This window comes from Haliotis rubra, unplaced genomic scaffold, assembly GCF_003918875.1.
Source record: "Haliotis rubra isolate DU_JTF1 unplaced genomic scaffold, ASM391887v1 Scf83, whole genome shotgun sequence".
NCBI lineage: Eukaryota > Metazoa > Mollusca > Gastropoda > Lepetellida > Haliotidae > Haliotis > Haliotis rubra.
Window position 1 is genome coordinate 570,509 of NW_025767557.1, and position 9,492 is coordinate 580,000.

A 9,492-nucleotide genomic window follows, 5' to 3' on the forward strand; every position below is an offset into this window, starting at 1 on the left:
ATAAATGAATGTACAAACTAACCTTCAATCATTGTGATTGTACAGGACGCGCCTCTCGGAGATTTCCAATACAGCCCATGTCTGTCCAGCTATGATCACGCCCGGCACAACCAGGAAGTATGAGAACAGGTTTGTCGGGTGTGAGTCGACAAATCGAAGCGGGCTTTGGACGAGCTTAGTTGCAGGAACAATTGCAGGAACGACAGTCGGTGAAACTGTCCCCACTACACCGAAGGACATACATGGTGCTAGCATGTTTTGTTGTGTTCATTTCCAATTGAAAGCAGCGGTTACATACATATTTTGAATCTTCATTTTACAGCCATTGTCGGGTGTCGTGCAAGTTTCGCTTTGGAATACTTGACCCAGGTTTCAGTATCGGCGAACCACTTTCACAAACAAATAGGATTGTGTGAATTAAATCCATATGCTCAGACTTGTAATTATGTGTGCATAACGACCAGCACTGTTAGATATGATTGGATGTATAATGCTTGTTTTGCCTGCGTAAGCTACCCACCGCTATATTGTGTGTATAACAAAGTGTCTAGGTCGACATATATTACTATTTGCAATATGTACTTATGTATACAACAATGTTTCTAGGTCGACATATACTACCAGCACCAATATGTACGTATGTATACAACAATGTGTTTAGGTCGACATATACTACAAGCACCAATATGTACTTATGTATACAACAATGTGTCTAGGTCGACATATACTACCAGCACCAGTACAGCACCAATATGTACGTATGTATACAACAATGTGTCTAGGTCGGTCGACATATACTACCAGCACAACAATGTGTCAGTCGACATATACAGCACCAATATGTACTTATGTATACAACAATGTGTCTAGGTCGACATATACTACCAGCACCAATATGTACTTATGTATACAACAATGTGTCTAGGTCGACATATACTACCAGCACCAATATGTACTTATATATACAACAATGTGTCTAGGTCGACATATACTACCAGCACCAATATGTACTTATGTATACAACAATGTGTCTAGGTCGACATATATACTACCAGCACCAATATGTACTTATGTATACAACAATGTGTCTAGGTCGACATATACTACCAGCACCAATATGTACTTATGTATACAACAATGTGTCTAGGTCGACATATACTACCAGCACCAATATGTACTTATGTATACAACAATGTGTCTAGGTCGACATATACTACAAGCACCAATATGTACTTATGTATACAACAATGTGTCTAGGTCGACATATACTACCAGCACCAGTACAGCACCAATATGTACGTATGTATACAACAATGTGTCTAGGTCGACATATACTACCAGCACCAATATGTACTTATGTATACAACAATGTGTCTAGGTCGACATATACTACAAGCACCAATATGTACTTATGTATACAACAATGTGTCTAGGTCGACATATACTACCAGCACCAATATGTACTTATGTATACAACAATGTGTCTAGGTCGACATATACTACCAGCACCAATATGTACTTATGTATACAACAATGTGTCTAGGTCGACATATACTACAAGCACCAATATGTACTTATGTATACAACAATGTGTCTAGGTCGACATATACTACAAGCACCAATATGTACTTATGTATACAACAATGTGTCTAGGTCGACATATACTACCAGCACCAGTATGTACTTATGTATACAACAATGTGTCTAGGTCGTCATATACTACAAGCACCACCAATATGTACTTATGTATACAACAATGTGTCTAGGGTCGTCATATACTACCAGCACCAATATGTACGTATGTATACAACAATGTGTCTAGGTCGTCATATACTCGTCACTACAGCACCAATATGTACGTATGTATACAACAATGTGTCTAGGTCGTCATATACTACCAGCACCAATATGTACGTATGTATACAACAATGTGTCTAGGTCGACATATACTACCAGCACCAATATGTACGTATGTATACAACAATGTGTCTAGGTCGACATATACTACCAGCACCAATATGTACGTATGTATACAACAATGTGTCTAGGTCGACATATACTACCAGCACCAGTACAGCACCAATATGTACTTATGTATACAACAATGTGTCTAAATGCATTACTAAGAACAAATCACATTTGTCTGTGATATTTCATGTGTATATATTTCTCATTTACTTCTCATTTGGATCTCTTGCAGATTCCACCAATAACAACCCATAACGGCACGTGTGTGTGTCAAATGGTACGTATTTAATATTGGAACCCATTGATCATCACGCCCAATTTCGCGGTCAACTTGTCTCACAAATAATACGCTTTACCCCAGTGCCTTGATGCACGTACATACACACAAGTGATTGCATGTTTATGACCCGGGTGAGGACTGAGTCAAGCTTTGAGGTGGGGCTAGGGGTATGGAGTGGGGATATTTGCCAAGAATAATTTTGACTTTTTTTCCTTGATCATGATTGCTTATTGTTGAAATTTACCTATATTTACCTTCCTCTGCGTTGACAATGTTTTCATTGAGGAAGAAGATACACGTATTTACATTTACGTGCATAATATTTTAACCTACTTAATGTAAAGTATCATCTAGCTTTGAATTATCGTCTTGTGATCCATCGTTTCTCCTGTAATCGACACAAGTTCCCGTTCTGTTTTATGTAAACTCTGGTGTAATTGATAATGACCGATTTGTTGTTTTATTAAATAAATTGACGTGAGTTGTTATTTCTTTTAAAAATTATCGCTGATACTCTGAAGTTCTATTGTGAATGCATACATACACGCATGCATGCACGCACGCACATACACGCACACATACATGCATCTTCTACGGGGATGATATTTTTCACACTGTGGCCCTAATACGTAATTACTGTCATGTGACTAAATATTCTGTATCAAATATATCTTTGACACATTGTTATAACTGATGAGTTTGTTTATTGGAGTAAATACGGTGCCCTGGAGTCCTGGAGCCCCGCGGTCCAGCCAACCACCTCCAACTCATCACAAACCAACGGTTGAAAGACTCCGTCACTCTATCGTTTGAATGGGAAGAGATAAGGTATGGGTGTGTGATTAAGTGAACTCCGTGAAGAGCCCAGCCGCTCCGCTTCAACACGTCCTAGCGGTTGACTCACCTGAGCTCACATGCAAACAGACAGCTGTTGTCACCCGTGTGATAATGGCCAACGTTCTCAGGGAATGTGTGTTTATTTACGTGTTGATTTGTCTCGTTCAAAGTATAAAAGGTAAGATATCATTTATCATTACATCTGATAAATTCAAGCTTCAAAAGTTAGAACTATCCTGCGATAACACAGAGACACACATTTATCCCTAAACGCAGCCGTTTCGCACAAGTCATGCTTGTTACAGCTTGTGGGGATTATTACGGTCAATGGTCGTTGTTGTTTTGGTTCAAAGCGTATTAACGATACTGTGCTTATTTAGATTTAATCTTAACTCTTAACTTAACCTTATGCCACAGCATTTGTCTCAGGACTTACCTAGCAAGAAGGGTAGATGGTAGAAAGGTTGACGGGATGGTAGAAGGGGCATAGAGTACAGAGATAAGAGGATTACTGGGTAGACGGTAGCTTGGAGAAAGGAGAAAATTGGTAGACAGGGAGAGACAAGAAAAGAGATAGAGGTAGGAAGGTGATTGAAAAGGGAGACGTGTATAGAAATATATAGGTAAAGGTAGACAGGGATTAGAAAGGCGGAGCGTACTGAGATAAGGGGAAACTGAATAGAAAGGTAGTTGAGGAGAAAGGAGAAAATGGGTAGACAAAAATGTAAATAGGTAAATAGATGATTGAAAAGAGGAGAGAAGGGAGACAAATATACATACACACAAGTGATTGCAGTAATGTTTAAGGACCCAAGTGAGGACTGAGTCAAGTTTTGAGGTGGGGGCTAGGGGCATGGAGTGGGGATATTTGCCAAGAATACCTTTGACTTTTTTCCTTTGATCATGATTGCTTATTGTTGAAATTCTGTTCTATATTTACCTTCTCCTGCGTTGGACAATGCTTTTCTACTTGAGGAAGAAGATTAATACCGCACTTACATTTACGTGCATAATATTTTTAACCCACTTTAATGTAAAAGTATCATCTAGCTTCTTTAAATTATCGGTCTTGTGATCCATCGTTTCCTCCTGCAATCGACACATATTCCCGTTCTGTTTTATGTAAACCCTGGTAAATTGATAATGACCGGATTTGTTGTTTTATTAAATAAATTCATCGTGGAGTTGTTATTTCTTTTAAAAAATTATCGCTGATACTCTGAAGTTCCCATTGTGAATGAATAGACGCATGCATGCATGCACGCATCGCACATACACACGCACACATACAGCTACGCATCTCTCTACGGGATGATATTTTTCACACTGTGGCCCTAATACGTAATTACTGTCATGGTCAAGGACTAAACATTCTGTATCAAATATATCTTGACACATTGTTATAACTGATGAGTTTGTTTATTGAGTAAATACGGTGCCCTGGAGTCCTGAGCCTTCATGGTCCAGCCTCCACCACCTCCAACTACTCACAAACCAACGGTTGGAAAGACCCGTCACTCTATATCGTTTGAATGGGAAGCAGATAAGGTATGGCTGTGATTAAGGAACCTGTGAAGAGCCCAGCCTGTTCCATTCAACACTGTCCTAGCGGTTGACTCCACCTGAGTTCACATGCAAACAGACAGCTGTTGTCACCTTGTGGTGGATAATGGCTAAATCGGTCTCAGGGAATGTGTGTTTATTTTACGTGTTGATTTGTCCTGTTCAAAGTATAAAAGGTAAGATATCATTTATCATTACATCTGATAAATTCAAGCTCAAAAGTTAGGAACTATCCTGCGATAACACAGAGACACACATTTATCCCTAAACGCAGCTGCTCTGCACAAGCCATGCTTTTGTTACAGCTTCAGGGGATTATTACGGTCAATGGTCGTTGTTGCTTTGGTTCAAAGCGTAATAACGACTGTGCTTATTTAGATTTAATCTTAACTCTTAACTTAACCCATGCCACAGCATTTTGTCCCAGGACTTACCTAGCAAGAAGGGTAGATGGTAGAAAGGCTGATTGATGTGTAGAAGGCATAGAGTAGCCAGAGATAAGAGGATTACTGGGTAGACGGTAGCTTTGAGAAAGGGAGAAAAATTGGCAGACAGGGAGAGACAAGAAAAGAGATAGAGGTAGGAAGACGGATTGAAAAGGGAGACGTGTATAGAAATATATAGGTAAAGGTAGACAGGGGATTAGAAAGAAGGAGCTGCAATTGAGATAAGGGGAAACTGAATAGAAAGGCAGGGTTGAGGAGAAGCGGAGAAATGGGTAGACAAAAATGTAAATAAGGTGGAATGAGATCAGGAAGTATGTAAAGGTGGACAGGAAGATGTTTGCGTGAAGGGTGGAATGAGATAAGGAAGTATGTAAGGTGGCCAAGAAGATGTGTGCGTGAAGGGTGGAATGAGATCAGGAAATATGTAAGGTGGACAGGAAGATGTTTGTGAAGTGGGTGGAATGAGATCAGGAAAGTATGTAAGGTGGCAGGAAGAGGTGTGCGTGAAGGGGTGGAATGAGATCAGGAAGTATGTAAGGTGGCAGGAAGATGTGTGCGTGAAGGGTGGAATGAGATCAGGAAGTATGTAAGGTGGAATGAAAGTGGAAGGTGTGCGTGAAGGGTGGAATGAGATCAGGAAGTATGTAAAGGGGCACAGGAGAAGATGTTTGCGCGTGAAGAATGGAATGAGATCAGGAAGAATATGTAAGGTGGGCAGGAAGGTGTGCGTGAAGGGTGGAATGAGATCAGGAAAGTATGTAAAGGTGGGCAGGAAGGTGTTTGTGAAGGGTGGAATGAGATCAGAAGTATGTAAAGGTGGGCAGGAAGGTGTGCGTGAAGGGTGGAATGAGATCAGGAAGTATGTAAGGTGGGCAGGAAGGTGTGCGTGAAGGGTGGAATGAGATCAGGAAGTATGTAAGGTGGGCAGGAAGGTGTGCGTGAAGGGTGGAATGAGATCAGGAAGTATGTAAGGTGGCCAAGAAGGTGTGTGCGTGAAGGGTGGAATGAGATCAGGAAGTATGTAAGGTGGGCAGGAAGGTGTGCGTGAAGGGTGGAATGAGATCAGGAAGTATGTAAGGTGGGCAGGAAGGTGTGCGTGAAGGGTGGAATGAGATCAGGAAGTATGTAAGGTGGGCAAGAAGGTGTGCGTGAAGGGTGGAATGAGATCAGGAAGTATGTAAGGTGGGCAGGAAGGTGTGCGCGAAGGGTGGAATGAGATCAGGAAGTATGTAAGGTGGGCAAGAAGGTGTGCGTGAAGGGTGGAATGAGATCAGGAAGTATGTAAGGTGGGCAGGAAGGTGTGCGTGAAGGGTGGAATGAGATCAGGAAGTATGTAAGGTGGCCAGGAAGATGTGTGCGTGAAGGGTGGAATGAGATCAGGAAGTATGTAAGGTGGCCAGGAAGATGTGTGCGTGAAGGGTGGAATGAGATCAGGAAGTATGTAAGGTGGGCAGGAAGGTGTTGCGTGAAGGGTGGAATGAGATCAGGAAGTATGTAAGGTGGGCAGGAAGGTGTGCGTGAAGGGTGGAATGAGATCAGGAAGTATGTAAGGTGGGCAGGAAGGTGTGGGTGAAGGGTGGAATGAGATCAGGAAGGTGAAGGGCGGAATGAGATGGTGTGCGTGAAGGGTGGAATGAGAGATCAGGAAGTATGTAAGGTGGGCAGGAAGGTGTGCGTGAAGAAGAAGATGTGAAAGGGTGGAATGAGATCAGGAAGTATGTAAGGTGGCCAGGAAGATGTGTGCGTGAAGGGTGGAATGAGATCAGGAAGTATGTAAGGTGGACAGGAAGATGTTTGCGTGAAGGGTGGAATGAGATGGAAGTATGTAAGGTGGGCCAAGATGGTGTGCGTGATCAGATCAGGGGAAGTATGTAAGGTGGGCAGGAAGGTGTGCGTGAAGTGTGGAATGAGATCAGGAAGTATGTAAGGTGGGCAAGAAGGTGTGCGTGAAGGTGGAATGAGATCAGGAAGAAGGTATGTAGGTGGAATAGGTGGAAAGTAAGGTGTGCGTGAAAAGGTGGAATGATGAGATCAGGAAGTATGTAAAGGTGGGGTGGAAGGTGTGCGTGAAGGGTGGAATGAGATCAGGAAGGTATGTAAGGTGGAGCAGGAGGTATGTAGCAGGAATGGTGCGTGAAGGATGGAATGAAAGGTCAGGAAGTATGTAAAGGTGGGCAGGAAGGTGGTGAAGGGTGGAATGGGGATGAGATCAGGAAGTATGGTGGGCAGGAAGGTGGGTGTTGGAATAAAGATAAGAGGTATGTGCAGGAAGGTGTGCGTGAAGGGTGAATAGGTGGAATGAGATCAGGAGATTGTATGTAAGGTGGGCGATGGTAAGAAGATGGAGGTAGGTGTGCGTGAAGGGTGGAATGAGATCAGGAAGTATGTAAGGTGGGCAGGAAGGTGTGTTACGTGAAGGGTGGAATGAGATCAGGAAGTATGTAAGGTGGGCAGGAAGGTGTGCGTGAAGGGTGGAATGAAATCAGGAAGTATGTAAGGTGGGCAGGAAGGTGTGCGTGAAGGGTGGAATGAGATCAGGAAGTATGTAAGGTGGGCAGGAAGGTGTGCGTGAAGGGTGGAATGAAATCAGGAAGTATGTAAGGTGGGCAGGAAGGTGTGCGTGAAGGCTAGCATGAGATCAGGAAGTATGTAAGGTGGTCAGGATTGTGTGCGTGAAGGGTTGAATGAGATCAGAAAGTATACAGGGTGGACAAAAAGTTGTGCATGAAGGGTGAAGGCGGCGTAAACCTATATTCACTCACTCACACTGACTCACTTATTACAACTGCCTTGGTTGCAAACACATATGTACATACTGGGCACTCACCTCTGCATGGTATGCATATGCTAATGAGGTGGTGTAGTCATCATTGTAGCCCTGATGATATCCGATCTGTAGTCAAACATGACGCCAGCAAGAAAGTATTGCCTTATTGCTTTCCGCGTGTTCTCCTCAAGGGAAATTCGTCGTGTATTTCTGACTGGCGACTTTGTGTAAACATTTATCATCAGTAGGTATTAATGTTAAAAGAGGTTGTCTGTGCAGACAAAAAAGGATTTGACATGACATGCCATTAACTGAACACAAATAAACTATGTAGAGAGACACTGTTTGCGGGGCGTGTTCGGTTAGATAGATGAGCGAAGTCGGGACTGGCTTTGTTTACACTATATTTCCCACGATGTGAAGGAGGTTAGATGCTGTCATTACCTTGAATACATCTGTTTGACGAAATAGATAATTTAAAAAAAAAAGAAACATTCCATGTCATCAACACGATCTCTTGTGAATGATGGATATGTTAGGTTAAGATTCCAGGTGTAACAAAATGACTTGTTTCACAACAGTTATACAGAAGATGTTTTTTCCTTCTGATAAAATGCGCCGATGTTCGATTGAGTAAGTTTGTCGGTGGACTGACTCGGCACAGATAGAAATAGCTTATTGTTACTGTTAGATATCCTATGTTCCTCAACATAAATGTGCTTTATTTCAAGTTGTGAATGTATTACGATACAGACAACATTTTGCATGTGTTTGTCAATCATAATTCCGTAACGGAATGCTACTGATTTCGTTTGTCTGTCGTTCTGTTTGTCTGTAATAGAGTCTGGTCGAGACAATCCAGTGATCAACAGCATGGCCATGCATAGTGTCAACCAAGGCAGCGATAAACATGGGTCGCTAAAGACAAATTCTAACACTGACCTTCATGGAAAATGTTAGACAACAATAAACCCTCAAAATTATTGCATTTTAATTTAAAAAGTCATTATCTTTGCGTTTTAAAACTCAAAATGGTGTGTTTTAAAATGACAGATATAATCAGAAAATGACCCAGTAATATTATCCTGTGTGGATTGGGTTTTTTTGTGAGAGGCGGTTGTTGTGTCAGGGATATGTATATCGTACTATACAAATACAGGCCTCTGATAACATCACTGATATATATCTAGTCACTACGTTACATGGTAACCGGGGTACTGTGTACCGGGCTATTACATGTAGTAAATAACTGGAAGCCCCTTTAAGAATTAACCTTTATATTATGTCCCCAGCAACGACTGCTCGTCGTACGTGACGACCAAATGGGGTCGTATTTGGGAACGTTAGTGTCATCGTGCCCTTATAGCGGTGGTGGTCTCATTATCGATCACTGGCTTTTCTGTTCCATATCCGATTATGTAAAGGCCGCTGTCATATACAGGGAATATTGCTGAGGGTGGGGACGAAAAATGTATCCAAGATTAACCATCATATTGATACCCTTTTCTGAATCTATGTTTATATTCTAAATTCTCATTTGTTTACATGTAACATAGCGTCCAAAGTGATGGAAACGGACATATTTGGATGCTATTTTAACACTCTATCTTATACTGCAACTCTTAGCCTTG

The 9,492-nt window shown here is 41.8% G+C and overlaps 1 protein-coding gene and 2 long non-coding RNA genes across 4 annotated transcripts in view; all 3 read left to right on the forward strand.

Annotated features, from left to right (window-relative positions):
• The first annotated feature begins 3,082 nt into the window (after positions 1 to 3,082).
• The window catches only part of LOC124262308, a 42,375-nt gene continuing 35,965 nt past the window's right edge, over positions 3,083 to 9,492 (forward strand). Inside the window, exon 1 of the mRNA XM_046696796.1 lies at positions 3,083 to 3,263. Within this exon, the coding sequence (XP_046552752.1) occupies positions 3,197 to 3,263 (67 nt within the window). The 5' untranslated portion in view covers positions 3,083 to 3,196. The remainder of the gene's footprint in view (positions 3,264 to 9,492) is intronic.
• LOC124262309 lies at positions 5,604 to 6,442 on the forward strand. Its single transcript, XR_006894545.1, has 3 exons — positions 5,604 to 5,632; positions 5,911 to 6,078; positions 6,133 to 6,442. It is a non-coding gene; the product is annotated as an uncharacterized LOC124262309 (long non-coding RNA).
• On the forward strand, positions 6,540 to 9,471 carry LOC124262310. Of its 2 annotated transcripts, none has more exons than XR_006894546.1 (4): positions 6,540 to 6,689; positions 6,963 to 7,046; positions 7,513 to 7,592; positions 7,749 to 9,471. It is a non-coding gene; the product is annotated as an uncharacterized LOC124262310 (long non-coding RNA). The 2 variants fall into 2 exon arrangements; XR_006894547.1 differs by having other exon boundaries at positions 6,559 to 6,645; positions 6,971 to 7,046.